Here is a 16,528-nt window from a genome sequence, read left to right as displayed (position 1 = left end):
TGCGTATATACTGAAGAAAGTACGATGAATGCTAACCTATCCGTGGTGTAAATGCATGGTATAACAGGAGCGGAATAATATGTGGGTGGGCATGGAGTTCCAGATGTTAGAGCTGATTCTTTCTCAGTTCTCAAGCAAGAATAAGCGAAGCCTTAAGTTTGAACCGCATTTTTGTTTGGAATTTTTATTTTTAGATTTTAGGAACACAAGAGTTCTTATATTCACATATTTTCTTTTTAACTGTACTTTTGATTTGAACATTTTTATGCTGTAAATTTGTATATAATATATATGTGTATATACAGTATATGGCCCCCAATATGCAGGTTGAATTTGAAAGCTCTCTCAAATCCACAGGAAAAGATATTTTACAAATTTTTTTTCTACTTTTAAAACTTCAGCATCTCAACTGTTTTTCCCAAAAGTAGTTTTCCCAAAGTTTCAACTTTAGCAATATTTTTCAGTCGCTTGAAGACAGATAGCTTTTTTTCATGGCCCCCAATATGCAGGTTTTCAATTTTTGCGATTTCTCGAGATACAAATATAAAATTTGGACCACAGTCTAGAATTATAATTTGAAAGATTATGGGCATAAATTTGCTCGATAAAATGTTCACAGTATCCCTTGGTCATTAATATGTAGGTTTGTGGCCCCCAAAATGCAGGTCTGCCTAAAATTAAATTGTATATTCCAGTGATGTTAGAGTGAAAAACCACTGACATGTGCTTGTTCTGATATTTCTAAAGCTATTAGGAACCCGAGAGTACGCTCTTTCCCTTCATTTCTAGTCCGCACATACAGTGTTTGTAATTATCAGAGTAAGGTTAATTTCAATTGATCCCTTTCAAAAATCTACTCGTTGAGTCTTCCTGCCGAAAACGATTAATCTGACTTAAATGGGCCATTAATAATAGACGATGTTATCGTCCGTATAAGAGCGCGGGGGAAAATAAATTGCGGGAGGTTAAAGCCGTTATGGCTGTAGAGGAAAAATGCCGCGGAAGTGATGAATTATACGAAAAAATACAACGGCTACCCCCGAAAAAACTCCCGTCTTCACGTTTGTTCCTCTTAGATGAAACTCGTCTTACCCATCCTGAAATTTCTCCTCTAGCACCCTCTCAATGGTCAAGACCGAAAAGTTCTATAAGCGAAAAATGGGAGGGAAGAAGCCATAGTTGTCAACTTTCCCGCATGCAAAAAATTCCGCCAAATCTCCCGCAACTCCAAAATTTGGAAAAACGGGTCTAATAATCCCTTGATTTCCCCGATTTTCCGGAAAAAAATTCCGAAAAAATCGGATTTGACGGGAAAATTTCCCCGATCTTGAAAAATGGGATTCTCGGGCGAAATTTTCCCGACTTGAGTTCTCCCGCATTTTGATGAGTCGAGAAGTTAAACGTATTTGGAAATTTTGCCTCTAAAACCGAACGGTGTTTGATAAGAAATACACCTTTTTTATAAGAAAATACAGGACAGGTCTCGTAAAGAAATGCTGGCTAAGATCAAATAATTATTATCGTAAAACCAACTATGATTCTGAATATTTGATTAATTTTGTAATCGGCCAAATTGGTCCATTTATTTCAACTAGTCTGAACAAACCTTAGTCCATTTTGACGTGGCAAGTGGAGGAATGTCAGTCCGGAAACCGGAATCTTAGTTGGTCCTATGGTAGCCATTATAAGACTATTATTTTACTACTATAACAATGTCTTTGCCAGAAAATAACAAAACTAAAGAGTAGAATGATTTTTTATAAAGGAATTATAATCAGATGAAAAAGAAATTTGGCTTCAGTTGAAATCCCAAAACGGTTAGATGATTTTCAGGCTATTGCTTTCACTATCACTTTTCATCCGATAAAAAACCTTTAAGAAAAACTAAAAAGAATTTACAAACCCTAGTAGAAATAAATGTACATAATCAAACTTACTTCTTAATTTGGCTTTTCAAGAGAATAAATTTCTTTGTTTTCAAGCTCATTCAAAAAAAGTTCAAATTTAATATATCTTCAACATTATTGTGGCAATTGTTCAATGTCAACACATGGCATAAAGGCTTGATAAAAAAATGAAATAAGAGCAAAAATTAAAAAAATACTAATAAAACGTCCTGCGTATGATCTGTTTAATAAATACAAACAATAAAGAAATCCTTTGTTCATCAATATTTACATATTATATCTACTGATAGCAAATCCACTTACTTTAGTAGATTCAAAACTCTGGAGGTAATTTTTAGTAGATAAACTTGTGATGGCAAAAAAGGTTCTTGAACACTTGGAAACATAAGAGAATACTTAGGTTAATATTAGCTCGCAAAAAAGATAAATTTTGGAGTCAAGAGCCTTGAAGTACAAAAAAACAAACAGTCAGCTTGGTAAAACCCGTGTGTTTTCATCATGAGAAATATCTCGCAAGTCATCAATGACGTAAGCAATTAACAAAAGAAAAAAAAGAAAGATCAAAGAGATTTTTTTAAACCAAGATTTAAGATACCTTCGCCAATCTTGGGAATCTCCATTTTTCGATATTTTATTAGCGCTTTTCGTGACGATTACTCTCATATAAATCTTATCACCCCCAGGATTGGCGAAGTTTGTAAAGTTGAAGCACACGAAGAATTGACTTTTTCAATCGTCTGCGGTGGAGCTCAAGTTATCTGAAATTGGAATCGTCTAAAACACGATGTGCAATGAATTGTAACGAACGATGATTGTTGATTTTAAAGTCGTTAAAAGTGCGAAGTAATTATCTTGGGAATAAATGAACTGAAAATCAATTAAAACAATGTAACAAAAAAGTTACAGAATTATGTCAATTATGAACGACAGGTGAGACTTTTATTTATGGCTTTTATTCGCCAATACGATGACATGGTTTTCTGACTAATTTTACGAAAAGAAACACACCCCTGTCTCACATGTCCCGCATGTCTGTTAAAGAGTTTTCATGAATACGGGAAGATTGGGGAAACGGTACATCATATTGTCTCAGTGACGCTTATTACCACCGGGACAAGGGGTGAAACTTTTTACCTTTTAGCGAGTTTAGTTCGATTTTCCTTTGAGTTCAAGCTGCAAAAATATCTTTATAATGTTTCGATGTTTTTCCATTCGATGTAATTTTTACTTAGAAAGGACGTGAGAATTTCGTTACGGTTTGCCTTTTAACTACCTTAAATTTCCATTTGATGAGATAGGGATATGAAGGCCAAGTAGAAATAAAGAGCATTGAGAAATGGGAACTTTCATCGGGTAAAATTTTGACAGGCTCGGAGATGCTTCGGTCGAGGGCTTGAAAAGGCTGAAAGATGCTTATAACGATACTAACGGTGTATTTTACCTTTTTCATAGTCCTCCTGGTAGATTTCAAAACTTCACCGAGACAGGGGTGTATAAGTCTTACATTTTACTTTAAGGAGACGGGGGTGTATAAATGTTAACTATTCCCAGGTTTACAGATGTTTTTTTCTGTCTATAAACTTTCGCGAATGGCCCTTAAAGAATTTTCAAAAAATGCTGTGGCGAAGGAATTTGTCCGCGGAGCCATACTTTCGATTTTCAGATGCGGAACATACGAAACTTAGAATACGGGCATTGTGAGATAACAATGGTTCAGAACCCTGATCTTGCCACTCCATGGTCTAGATTGGATGAATCACAACAATTCTTCTCTCGTGCTATTTTCTTTTTTTCTTTTTCATTTCAGTCATTTTCATTTATTATGGGAACACAATTGCAATATCATTTATCCAGATGATACGTATATTTTCCACATTTTTCACTGTCGTAATATCATAATGATACACATTCGTTGGCGAAGGCAAGAATCTGGAAACCTTTGGGGAATACCTATGTGTCAGAGATCCGGTGGAATTTTCATCCACACTGAAGGAAAAAGCTCCAACGGGGCGGCATTGAGACAGTGGTGCGTGTGCGCGAGAGAATGAAAAAAAGAAAAGACCCCAGAAAGAAAAGAAAGACCAACGAAGTTATAGTCTCTATTCTATTATAACTTGATTGTAATGATTCGTGACCTCATTTTTAATTTTCGCCACTTTTTTTAATGTTTTATGTATTTCGTAACGTATATTATTTTATGAATTGTTAAATTTCATAAAAAAGGTGGTTCTTATTTTCTTCTTCACGACTCTCAAGCATCACGCTCTCCCTGAACAGCTCATAATGGTAACAATCGGTAACTAAATAAAGAAGAAAAATTTAATAGTATTATCATTCATATGACTGTTAGAAGATCAATGGTACTGTAGATTTTTTAGGCTTGAAACTATAGTCAAATTGACAGTCGCTCCAAGGTCGGTAGATAAACTGCCGAAGTTACGGTGACAAGAAACAACGTACACTAATTGATGAGAAGCACAAAAAACAATCTAGATTTCAACATAGATGAGATAATTGCTTCATACATATAACAATGTAACTCACACTGTCTCCGGACACTTCTTGAGTTTAGTGAGAGCAGTCCGCAATGATTGTGATATTGACAAATCGTCTCCGCCTCATTTGATCCGTTTTTCCTGAATAAAAAGAAAGTAAAAACATTATTTGAACTTGAACTTTCAAAGTATTGAAATCAACGGATTGTCAGTCGCTTTTGTTAGCAGTGAAGCAAGTAAGTCTATAATCTTTGGGAAGAGAATACGGATATGAATTTGATGTAGGGGTGTATTTAGGATTGTTAGGTATCACTAAATAGTATTCTATATGATATAAAAAAGATTGAATGATTGGAATGTTTTTCAATGGGCACAATCCTTTATTAAATCAAAGACTTTGATTAAATTTAAAGAATGAAGAATCTTGTAAAGAAAAAATGAAAGCCATCTTCATTTCCCCCCGTTTTCACTTTAAAGTTGAAATTGGCGTATTTGCCTGACGCGTTCTAGCTCATTTGCACGGGGCGGGAAAACCCCTTGGGGTATGTGCCACCCTTTTTTGGGTAAAGTCCCGGTAAGGCTCGGAAAATTCACAAAATTTTCCTTTGTTTTCTCCTTTTTAGTCCCGTTAAGGGTTTGAGGGTCGAATATCGGGCGGCACCCCCCCTCGCCAGATCGCAACCCTAGTATCCTCCCCCGGGGGGAAACCCATTAAGGATTTGCCTGACTGCCAAATATAGTCTATCTAAAATAGATGCAAATGTATGCCAAATTCATTCCATAAGTCATTTTGACATTAAGTTTTTCGAATACAGTCGCCTGGTATTCAACTTTTATAGCTTAAAAAGTCACTCACGCATTAAATGTAATGTGCCGTTTTTAATTCTCCTTTGGGAAAACGAAACCTGTTATGCCGTATACGATTGATTCGTTTTTTTATACTACTTAATTGACAAGGAATTTACGATGTTCTCTACCGTTTTGACTTTCTCGACGTCACGACTATGTGTAAGTACTTTCGTTTACATAATGAAAACACACGGGTTTTACCAAGCTGACAGTAAGATATAAAACCTAAGATAAAAAAATATCAACTTGAAAAATGTTGTCAAACTTAAACTTTTACAATGTTCAAAACAGACTTGGTAACTAAGTCAAAAGTTACCTGTAGAATATCAGGAAAATGGAGTAACATTTTTGCAATTTCATTCTCTACCATAGGAAAATCAATAATTTTTTTCAACAGCATCACTTTATCTGTACTAAAAAACACGGTTGATCTGTTATTGTTTGCAATGTCACTAACTACAAGACTCAAATTGCAACTTGCGCGACACGAGCTGAGGAGCATTCGGCCTGGACACGATTCTTTGCTGCACTTTACTTCATCGTCAAGTTCAGCTTGTGGGAATGCAAGCTTGCAATTGCACATGATGCAAAAGTAGTGGATGTTAATCGACCCAATCCCGATTATTTTAGCCAAAATGGTAATTTCTGAAGACGCACTTACATCAACTGCATCAATCTTTTCAATTTCCTCAAATGTGAATGGCCTTTCAGAGGTGGTGTTGACATATATGGTGTTGTTGTAAGAATTGAGACGTACATTTTTCAAGATGTATGACTTACCAGCTGATAGAGTTTCTGCATCATCACCATACAAAATGAGTTTGACAGAATTGAGATTGTCACTTACACTAACTTCTTGGCGTCGGATGAGCGAATTTGATCTAGTCTTGTGGTCAGTGGTTTGAAAGACTCTAGTCACATGACACTTCAATTGGCGTACCAACTGCTTTGGGGCCAGGGAAAATAAGTTGGTGACAGTGTTGATGGCAGTAGCAGAAAGACGAGGATCTGGAGAGAAGCTAGAAGGTGCCCTCGAAATGATTATCTCAGCATCATCTCTAACAATAACATCATTGTTGTTGATATCTGAATTGACTTTTGTTATCTTTACAGGTGATAGAGATTCTGAAACATCGGTCATAAGTTTATGCTTCTTTGGTGACCAGCACACAGCTTTACGAGCGGAAACTGGAGATTGCAATACACAGTTGAAGTATTCTTTTTGCTGATTTCCATAACTTTTCAGTGGTGTAACATTGTGAACAAAGTATAGATCTGAAAAATGAAAAAATTCGTAATTAACTCATTGGTGTCATTTTTAACTACTCTGTAATTTTTTTTTAATTAAGCAAGACATATGATAGCATGACATCACGGTGCCAATTAAATTACAGTGCCTATTAATTTGCAACAATTAAATCTGTCAACTTCTATGTAAATTTTTGTTTTCATCAAAATAGAATTTCACAAGAAAAAAATCTTCTCAGTTCTTAGTTATTCCCTGTTTGTAAAAAAATTTCATTTTCTTAAAATTCTTTTTTAAAAAGTACACTTTTGGAAGAACACGAAGCTGAAATTTGGACAAAACCTAAGAACAAATTAAGAATCATTATTTAATAATTAACAATCACAGCCTCAGATTTTAAAAATTACTGAGAAAGTACTGATTTTAAACCCATTTAAAGTTATTGAGTAAAGAAACTAAGCATATTAAGAACATGGTAATGAGCCTAAAAATTTCGAAAAATTAAGAATAGCCCAGCCTGAACCAAAATTTACTGGTTCTTATAAAAAAAGCTTGTAAACACTTTATTCTTTTTCAAAGTGAAAGCTTAACTACACCTAAGAACATCTTCCTTCATGGCAGTCACACATAAATAAGGTTAACAAGTAGTAGCTTTACCTTCACTTGGTTTGCTGTCATCCTTTGGATCATTTTCTTTGTTTTTGCTAGTTCCAGGGAGATCTAAAAGAAATAAAATAGTTATTCTATTGTGTACAGAGGGGTTCTTAATCTTCTAATGACAGAGCGAGTGGGGTCTGAACATCCACCTGATGTCTGATGTTTGAGAACTAAGTCGAAAAAAAAATGCCTAGTAAATCTACCCTCAAAAGATTGCAAAGAAGTCTTGTAAAATCAGAATACTTTCTTTCTTTCTTGATACTGATATCCCAATATTTTCCTTTAATCCAAAACCCCAACAGCCTCACCCTTCGAAATCCATAATCATAGAATGATTATCCTTTGATCTGTTGCTATATTTTTACCTTCACTTTTCTCCTTAGGGTCTGCTGATGTCTTCTGCTTTTTAAAGGAGTCTAGAAAACAGAAACATTATGTCAAGGACTGAGTAGAGGAGGGAAGACTTCTTTTCCTGATGTCTGTCAAAATCAATTTAAATTGGGGGAGAAAAAGGGTAGATAAGATGATAGCAACCAGAATGGGGGTCATTCACTAGAAGCTCGTGGCTAAAAGAACTCATTATTTCAAAACAGGAAGAATGAAAACATTGGAAGTGAAGGTTTTTTGTATCAGATAGGTTTACCTTGGTTTGCTTCTGTTTTCTTTGGCATTTTGAAGTGATTTCGACGAGAACGTGCACATGTGAGTGAGTTTGATTCGAAAAGGAAGAAACGTGCGGGGGAAATTTTCCATGTTGATAAAAACCCCCGCAAAGAATCGTACTCAGACTCTATTTCAACCAATTAAAACCTTCAATTTTAATTACGTAATGATTTTAACCATATATGGTACAAAGAGTAAGTTACAAGAAAGATATATTTCAAAAATTACGTCAAGGGGGCGGTGAATTCAGATTTACGCCTTTGCGGAAGTAGTAAAACCCGCGCCCGTGAAATGGGCGCTAGACGAAAGAAACGCTGCGATCGCAATCATTTTTGCTTTGAGAAAAGATTACGTCATAAAAACGTAGCGCGCGCTTGGAAAAAAAGTTGGCTGGAGAGGAAAAATGCCGCCGTGGGGGGAAGTGATGAAATTATACAGCTACCCCCTTCACGTTTGTTCTTCTTAGTAGAAACTCGTTTTAGACTGTAGAGCATAGTCTACGCCCCTACCCAACCTCGTTCCACCCTCCTCTCTGTGCTACCGCGAAAATAAGTTCCGTTTGCCACTTTTCTAGCGGAAAAAGACCAGGACTACGGTTAGTTGAAAAATAAGCTTCAGTTTCTCATTAATAAAAAAACACAAGAATTTCCATTTCCAATCTCATGCCGGTTATGCAGGAAAAAATAGTCGAAAGATTCCGGTAAAGTAACAAAAACCTTGATGGTGAGTCGGATTTATTATCCCGATACGACAAAAACGGATTTTTTTGGCCTGGAGAATTCACCGAGATTAATAAAGGTCTCGCTCCTCGGCTTGCGTAGGTGGGCTCAAGAATGATAAGTAAGGAAATATGTTTGAAAATATGTATATGTCGTTTTATAGGGATGTAAAAATGGGTCAAAATCAGTTCAAATAGCAAAAATATTTCCTTATAGGAGGGGCGTTTATTCGAAGGGGTGTTTATTCAAACACAGGTGTATTCTAAAGAATCTAACAAGTTCTGTCGAGAATTGACCTAATGAAATGTTATGACAAGACAGCAATTTTTAACACTGCGATAAAATTAGACCACACAAGGATAAGATTTTGATTAAATTTTTTCATTCTTACTCTTTAAGAATTATACTCTTAGGTGCCAAATAAACCCCCCCCGCTTGTTAATTTTTCCACCCCTGGACCTTATTAGAACCCCCCGTTAATTAATTTTTGAAATATTTTCAACTGTCAAAGGGGGAGGTCCCTTATTTTGCTCAAACAGCCTGATTTTTGCCTATATTTACCCTATAATTTATAAGTATAATAATATAGTATAATTTCCAACCCCCGGCAATTAGGTCCCCCCGTTTATTAAAATTTTTCCAACCCCTCCCCCGTTTATTTGACACCTAAGAGTACTACGCAAAAATCTGTAATATTTTGAAAATTGTTGAGAAGAGGAGGGTAAAATTCGTTGTATATAGACAAATGATTTGAGAGAGTTATTATTTTTTAATTCTAGAGAAAAAATGTTCGTACTTTACAAAACTTAAGGGTGCAAATTTGGCTTTTTTTCACATCCGGTGGATCTCCGGCTTCCAAAATAATAAAAATTAGTTTTCAGTGTTTCGTTTACATAAATGTCACATTTCGAGTAATCAAACCACACAAAGTTCACATACCAAATTCGTTTTTTTCCAACAGGAACAAATCACCAGAAATTTCGAAGATTGAGGTCAAGTTTGGATACGTACGTCAAAGAAGTCACAGTGGAATCATGGAAATCGCGATAAGAATTGCTATTTTTGTATTATCAATGGTCGGTTGGTGGCTGACCGCGACAGTTGATTTACTATAGAAATGCTGAAAATCATAAAATTTTATGTTTCCGATGAGCAAATACAGCATATTGTGAAAATCGGATGAAACCATAATATGATACAATGGCTTTAAGCGCATATTATGATCGATGTTGGCGAATGTATCGAATGTTTGTGATTGTAATGAAATTTTTTGAAGCCATTCGACTCTTTATTAATAAAGACTGAAAATGACGACAATTTAGGATATTTTGAGATGCAATGAATTTAAGCTGCATTAGGATAAGCGATTACATCAATTGCAATAATTCCAAAATAGAAATATATATCCACTTATACCACTATTCAACGTTTCCATAATTATCCTTATAATATCAACCAAAATGCACACATATATAGATGAATCAATTCACTTGCAATTCCCTTGCAATGCACTTCCATATTTTTTCATTCCATATTTTTCCATATTGTCTATTTTTTAAACTCTGTGACAGTCTTTTTGATTTTTGAGTAGGCAAATGAATAACAAAAAGAATACAAGAAATTAATAAAACAATTAACAAAAACCTATTAAAAATGGCAGAAATATTACTTTGTTTTGAATATAATAATTTAAAAAAATCTAATAATTATGAAAAACAGAAAAAAAATGATAAATATAGAAAATAGGAATAAATAATATAAAAATAGGAATAAATAGCACAATAAATAAAATAATACATTAAATGCCATATCCATAGGTATGTAAGTTTCCTGACGAGATAGTAATCAAAAATGAATTAATGAAAGGCATCTTTAAACTAATTGTCCTTTGTCTATAGATTTTTTTCTACCATAGACCATCCATAAAAGACACTCACACATATTTGACCCATTTCTCACACCCTCCCCAACTCCATCTGCAAATGTCAAATTCAACAGAGCCCTCCTTTTGGTTAATGCAGAAAAAAGCCTTCCTCCCCAAAGAATAAATGTCTTTTAAGAATAGTCTTTAAACGTCAGAAAACTTAAATAAGAATGGACGGGGTGGCGGGATGACCTTAATTGCATATTTCCAACAGAGTTAAGCTTCAATCCTTAATTACAAATTTCATTTTATCCAGAATCAAACCTGTACTGATATCATATTAACAGATTTTCGATAACATGATTGCTTTAAAGAGTATTCCTAGTTTAGTCAGTCTATCACAAAAAAATTTCCTTTGATCAATTCAAACTGTTCATAAAGAAGCACCTATGACAACATAAGCAAATGTTTCTGAATCGTTGGCTAATTTTCTGATGATTAATTTTTAAGTTAGGTAGAATTTGCTATAGGAGAAAAGGGATACTGTACCCTTTTTATTTGAGATTATTTTTTTTACTTCCTGCAATTTTGACCACTCAAAACTAATCATCAGAATATTGAGATCATCCACCACCCCAGTTTCCTTTTCAGTAAATTCAGCTTTTCTAAATTTTACAAGAGAAAAGCATGATGAATGATCATACTCATCAATGTCAATAAAAGAAGGAGAATGACAGACAGTAACACTGTTGAATTTATGCTGGTCAATATTATGACTAAGAATATAATAAGGAAGCTTTTCATGAATACTTTGTTTGTCTTCCTCAGAATGCTCATAACTCATCTGTGTCTCTGTCAGACATAACAAATCATTTTCATACAAAAATCTGTCCTTTTGAATATCAACTGCATGTCGTTTTAAAGATCTTACATTCAATAGGCAAACATTTAAATTAGAACTGCACCTCATAATATCTGCAACTCTTTCAACTTTGTTCTGACGCAATCGTGTGTATTCTTCACTAACTTTATCACTACAGACAAAAGCACTACGTCGATATTGACCAGTAAAGTACAAACCATTTAAATTTTTCACTCTGCTCATTGCAACATACATTTGACCAGCATTGAACTTTCTTTGCCTTGCAAGGTCAAAACTAACGACTACTGAATCCAAAGTCAATCCTTGAACTTTGTGCACTGTACAAGCATAAGCTAGCTTAAGAGGAAATTGTGTCCGAGAAATGATAGGTGAAGTGTATGGGTTTTTTTTGTCAAAGGGAAAATTTACCTCACTCTTTTCAATGGGAACAGTTTCAGTGGCCTTAGCATATTGGTCTTTACTTTGAGCTTTTATTCCAGCCGTCTCATCGTCTAGTTTAACATAAATTAGCTCTCCTTTATTGTTTCTGAATTTTACGTCAGTGACAGTTCCAAGTTGACCATTGATCAACCTATCCTCTATATCAATATTACTAATTAGCATTACTCTTGCCCCTATTTTCAAATCGAATAGAACTGATAAGCCACCTGTATCGTTAAGTGGCAGGTTCTTAACCTTGGTAATTTGAGATTCAGTAAAATCCCTTGGATAAACGTCCATAGCTTCTACATTTATTGTTTCTGAGGGCAGAGTATCTAATCTTTGAATATTGTGAAGATGGACTGAAGCATTTTCTGCAAACAAATGCAATGATTCTATTGGATAATCAGGGTGTTCTCGTGTTATAAGTCTAGATTTAATCATACTTTCATCATTACTATTCAATTCACCTACTCTTACATTGTTCAAGAGATCAATGAAGTCAGAGTCATCCTTTTGACGCATAATCTCATCTAATTCAGCTAGTTTGAATAGGTGCCATAATTTGAATGCACCAATAATAGGTCCCTCAGTTGAAAATACTGAACTTTGAAAAATTGGAGGTAATTGAAAGAGGTCTCCACAAACAATGATACTTTTCCCTGCAAATGGTGTGTTGTCATTTACACCAAAAATTTCACATAATCTTGTATGGATGTTCAAAAGCTGTTGCGACGAAATCATAGATATTTCATCAATTATTATCAACTTTACATGATGTAATTTATTTTCTAATGGCAGTCCTTTGTTTGTCAGCCCATATTTCTGAATTTTCCAACTGGAATACTCAATCCTGTGTGTACTGTGGTGCCAGATATATTGATAGCTGCTATACCAGTTGGGGCCAATTTAATAATACGTGGCTTCTCTAGCTCATCACTTTTATATGCTAGGACTTTTGACAAACAATTGTAAACACATTTAATTAAGTGAGATTTTCCTACGCCCGCACCACCTGTTAAAAATATTCTCAATGGTTCTAGTAGTACAGGATTATTAGACTTGGAATTTTGCACATACATTTTTCCCCAATTTAGTACAATATCAAAAATATCTCTTTGCTTAGAATTTAAAGATCTTATATGGGTATTGATTTGGTCATCAGTTTGCAAGCCATGAACTGTTTGAGTAAATGGTGCAAAATTTTGTTCGATTTCATGACTTTCATCATCATTTTCACTGTCTGACGAGTTGCTCATTAGGTCTTGCACTTCATCATTTTCTTGTTGAGCAAAGGCATCTTGATTATGCATAAGGTCATTGCGATAGTTTTGAAGTACTAAATCAACAAGATGACCATCAGGTTCAAAGATTTGCTTGTTCTCGTTAACAACTGCATTGACTTCATCTAAATTGAGCTTCAACACAAATGAACCATCAAGTTTCAAATCATTCTCTTCTTCTGATCTAAATGGGTAAAAACAACATTAGAATATGGTGGGAAAATTTTTCTGGATGTTTGTTTTTGTTAGGAGTGTAGTACCTCAAAACTTTTGGAACTTTACGAAGCTTAAGTTTTTCCTTACTGTTGAGTAATTTGGCTGATTTTGGAAGTGTTTGGGGTTCTTGATGATTCACTGCACTTGTTGGATCATCTAGTACAGTAGGCTGCCAATCATTTTCATCATTTGTATTTTTTTTTGTGTCTAATGTATAGTTTGCACAGAATGTGGCATAACACATAGTATTGAATTGCCCTGTGTTTGGGCGGTCAATATATCTATTTGAAAACATATTTCGTTTGAAAAGATCGTCAGAATCCTCAGGCAATTCCTCAATTTCTTCTTTTGACTTGAAAATTCTGTACCTTTGATCAGGTAAGTTAGTGTTAACGAATGAAATAGCAGGAAAGCATTTTCTAAGCCACAGTTCGGGCATTGTTAAGTAAACTGCTTCCTGGATTGAGCATTCTCTATTAGAGTTGTAAACTTTGGCAATTTTAGACATTTGCTCAAACTGACTGTCATTTGAATCTTTGGCCTGTTTTAATGCTTCTTGCATTGCAGTTGAACACTTATCTTCACTTTTTGAAAAATAGGCACACATGTATGTAACTGCCTTGTATGCATTAAACACTGGCTGAATGTCAATGTTGGCCTCCCATGCTAGGAGGCCTTCTGCAAAATAATTGTTGACAAAACAAGAATATGGGTCACGTTTTAGAAACAAATGCTGATCTTTGTCTGGTGAGATTGATAAGTAATATTCATATGTTTCATAATTTAATCCTAAAGAATCCAAAATTATATCAATAGATCCAATTTCAATATACTCAGGCTTATCAGGATCCAAAATGTTTCTCTTTTTAGGATGCAAATTTGTGTCTATATACTCTTGAACAGTTTGGATCACATTATTTCTAGCAACTAAAATATCATGTTTTTCAGTTTCAGGTAAACCTTCAGGAAGCGGTTCAGACAAAATAGTACGCTTGCAGAAAAGTTTTCCAAATTGAAATCGGCATTCATTTTTGCGATATTTACTACACGTTCTTGAATGGGAGTGTATTTGATATTTAGTGACTAACTTCCATAATTCTGGACTTTCTTCTCTATCAGGAACATTAGCAGAAATAACACTATCTATGTGTTCAATATACTTTTCTTTTCCATTTTCAAGTTTTGGAACATCTTTAGCCCAAAGCAAACAATGATCATGTGGACTACCCCTGAAAGTAAATTCTACTCTGAGAGCATAGTATGTAATTTTTCCAAGTTGGCCATCCATTATAATCTCTTTGAAAAACAACTCTTTTCTATATTGATATTGACGCACAAGCACAATAGGATTGCTATTGAGTAGGGCACATCTAGATTGGTAATCAAGAAGTTCATGATCAGTATCAGCATCCCCGCTTAATTGTCTGATAATGGTAACAAATTCCTCCCATCGTAAATCTGCACAAGAGAGAGTCATAAAGTATGTTGGGACACCAAGTTGTTTAACCATTGCAAGAACATCAGATAACATATGTTGCCAGTATGCAGGGGTTCCTTTTATAGTACTCATAAACTTGTATGCATTATCAGATGCTACGCAATTTTGAATTGTATCATTAAAATTATTTGCTAATATCCCCGCAGTCAAGTTGGAATTCGAAATTCTCATTGCGATATTGATTTTACTTCTAAGATTAAGCTGTAGTAAAGTTTTGTGAGCAAAAAAAATGTAATCTGAATCCGAAGCAAACTTTTGAGTGTAATTTAAAAGACGCTGATTAAAGTACTTTGTTGGCGACAATTTTATATCTCGCTCTACGTTATATCCAAATTTCCCAGTAGGAAAAAGATGAGGATGGGCAAGCTCTTCACAAAATTCATCTTGAGTTAATGAATTGGGGGTTTGACCTTCACCCGGAGCTAAAATTGCATTTTCATCATCTAAAAAATAATGTTTGGCACTTCTGATACAATGACTGTTTCACATGTTGGTGTCCGATACGCACTGAGTGGATCATCAGAATCAAATTCATTCTCTAATTGCTCTTCAAAAGGCTTGATTAAAGTAACTGTTGTATCATCAACAAATCTTATATCATTGGAAGAAGCGTTTGATATGGAATCATTATTTGATAAAACCCTTTCAACATATTCATCATTATTCATTTGGTCAATTATTGACATATCAATATTTATATCATGATACAAAGGATTATTATTCACTAAAAAGTCCAAAGTTTCAAAAATTTTTTGTCGTCTTACTTGCTGCGAAATAACAGGGTTTTTGTAGCATATTTTTCTTTTTAATTCAACATTTATTACACCACTACTATCACTTCCTCTAGGAAGTACTTTACATACACCTGGTGTTTCAATAGGAAAACATTGCATATTGCACCTTGCAATTTGGGGAATTCACCTTTACGCATGATCATGACTTTTGAAAATAAAATTCTTTGAGCCACTAAAATTCTTTCCAATTTTCTTATATCACTTAGATGATCTGGGAGATCAAAAATTTGAAGTTTGTTAGAAACAGACTGGCATGGGATTTCTCCCTTCATTAATTTTCTATGACAGGTTGTGCATACGTAGAAATTACCATCAAACGAGGTTAAAGGATTAAAATTTTCTATTTCTTCAAAGTTGATCAATGAGAACTTTTGTTCATCAAAACCAAACACAGATTTTTTAAACATACACCGGTTACACATTACACAGATGTAGGAAGGGCCCTCATGTTTTTTCTGCCTGAAGTTGTCAACCCTTTTTCCTAAATCAAGTTTTTTGTTGATAATATAAGCAGATTTTGCAGCTTTGCGCTTCGCTTCCTTTTCTTGCACATGTTTTTCTGATCCTTTATTCAATGCCCGACGTACACGCTTTAATTCTTTTTCTTGCACATGTTTTTCTGATCCTTTATTTAATTTCCGATGCTTACGTTTTAGTTCTTTTTCTTGCTCATGTTTTTCTGATCCTTTATTTAATTCCCGATGCTTACGTTTGTTCTTCTTTACCTGTTCATGCTTATCCGTGCCTTGGATTTTTTCACGTGACCTTTTCTGAGCAGCGTTTTGTTTTTCCATTAAATCTTTATATTGATCAGTACCTTTAATCTTTTCAACTGATCTCTTTTGTGAACAATTTTTTTGTCTGCGTGATACTTGCCTTGATACAGTACTATTTATACTTTCCTGATCATGAAAATCAGTTTTGAGATAAATGATATTGAAAAGATTTATGTTCTTATACTCAGATCTTATATACTGTTTAATTTCTTGTAAGTTGTCAAATTTTAAAAGAACTGAAGTTCCAATACTGCCTTC

The 16,528-nt window shown here is 34.5% G+C and overlaps 3 protein-coding genes and 1 long non-coding RNA gene across 4 annotated transcripts; all 4 read right to left on the bottom strand.

The window, feature by feature from the left end:
- Positions 1-3,997: 3,997 nt before the first annotated feature.
- Positions 3,998-4,624, bottom strand: LOC136824701 (uncharacterized). Its single transcript, XR_010849147.1, has 2 exons — positions 4,452-4,624; positions 3,998-4,207 (listed from the first exon to the last, which is right to left on the bottom strand). It is a non-coding gene; the product is annotated as an uncharacterized lncRNA (long non-coding RNA).
- An 846-nt stretch (positions 4,625-5,470) lies between these two features.
- Positions 5,471-7,995, bottom strand: LOC136824700 (uncharacterized). The gene is made up of 4 exons (XM_067080683.1): positions 7,798-7,995; positions 7,520-7,570; positions 7,155-7,217; positions 5,471-6,526 (listed from the first exon to the last, which is right to left on the bottom strand). The coding sequence occupies exons 1-4, from the start codon at positions 7,823-7,825 to the stop codon at positions 5,517-5,519; spliced, it is 1,152 nt and encodes a 383-aa protein (XP_066936784.1). The 5' UTR covers positions 7,826-7,995; the 3' UTR covers positions 5,471-5,516.
- A 2,910-nt stretch (positions 7,996-10,905) lies between these two features.
- On the bottom strand, positions 10,906-12,487 carry LOC136824699 (ATP-dependent DNA helicase PIF1-like). Its single transcript, XM_067080682.1, has one exon. It carries the CDS (start codon positions 12,445-12,447, stop codon positions 10,906-10,908), a length of 1,542 nt encoding a protein of 513 aa, XP_066936783.1. The 5' UTR covers positions 12,448-12,487.
- A 28-nt stretch (positions 12,488-12,515) lies between these two features.
- LOC136824698 (uncharacterized) lies at positions 12,516-15,368 on the bottom strand. Its single transcript, XM_067080681.1, has 3 exons — positions 15,209-15,368; positions 13,571-14,795; positions 12,516-13,170 (listed from the first exon to the last, which is right to left on the bottom strand). The coding sequence occupies exons 1-3, from the start codon at positions 15,366-15,368 to the stop codon at positions 12,516-12,518; spliced, it is 2,040 nt and encodes a 679-aa protein (XP_066936782.1).
- Positions 15,369-16,528: the final 1,160 nt, after the last annotated feature.

This window comes from Clytia hemisphaerica, unplaced genomic scaffold, assembly GCF_902728285.1.
Source record: "Clytia hemisphaerica strain Z4C2 unplaced genomic scaffold, Clytia hemisphaerica genome assembly, whole genome shotgun sequence".
Taxonomy (NCBI): Eukaryota; Metazoa; Cnidaria; class Hydrozoa; order Leptothecata; family Clytiidae; genus Clytia; species Clytia hemisphaerica.
Note: the sequence above shows the minus strand (reverse complement) of the source record. Positions and strands in the feature narration are given on the sequence as shown.

Excerpts from the sequence above, each read along its gene's own strand:
- LOC136824699 (XM_067080682.1), bottom strand. The coding sequence starts at position 12,447 with ATGATTTCGTCGCAACAGCTTTTGAACATCCATACAAGATTATGTGAA.
- LOC136824698 (XM_067080681.1), bottom strand. The coding sequence starts at position 15,368 with ATGAATAATGATGAATATGTTGAAAGGGTTTTATCAAATAATGATTCC. Across the intron at positions 14,796-15,208 it reads TGATTCTGATGATCCACTCA|CATCTGATAATGCATACAAG; the intron begins GTGCGTATCGGA and ends AAAATTGCGTAG. Across the intron at positions 13,171-13,570 it reads ACTAACTTACCTGATCAAAG|ATCAGAAGAAGAGAATGATT; the intron begins GTACAGAATTTT and ends TTACCCATTTAG.
- LOC136824700 (XM_067080683.1), bottom strand. The coding sequence starts at position 7,825 with ATGCCAAAGAAAACAGAAGCAAACCAAG. Across the intron at positions 7,571-7,797 it reads GAAAACAGAAGCAAACCAAG|ACTCCTTTAAAAAGCAGAAG; the intron begins GTAAACCTATCT and ends TCTGTTTTCTAG. Across the intron at positions 6,527-7,154 it reads TGACAGCAAACCAAGTGAAG|ATCTATACTTTGTTCACAAT; the intron begins GTAAAGCTACTA and ends TTCATTTTTCAG.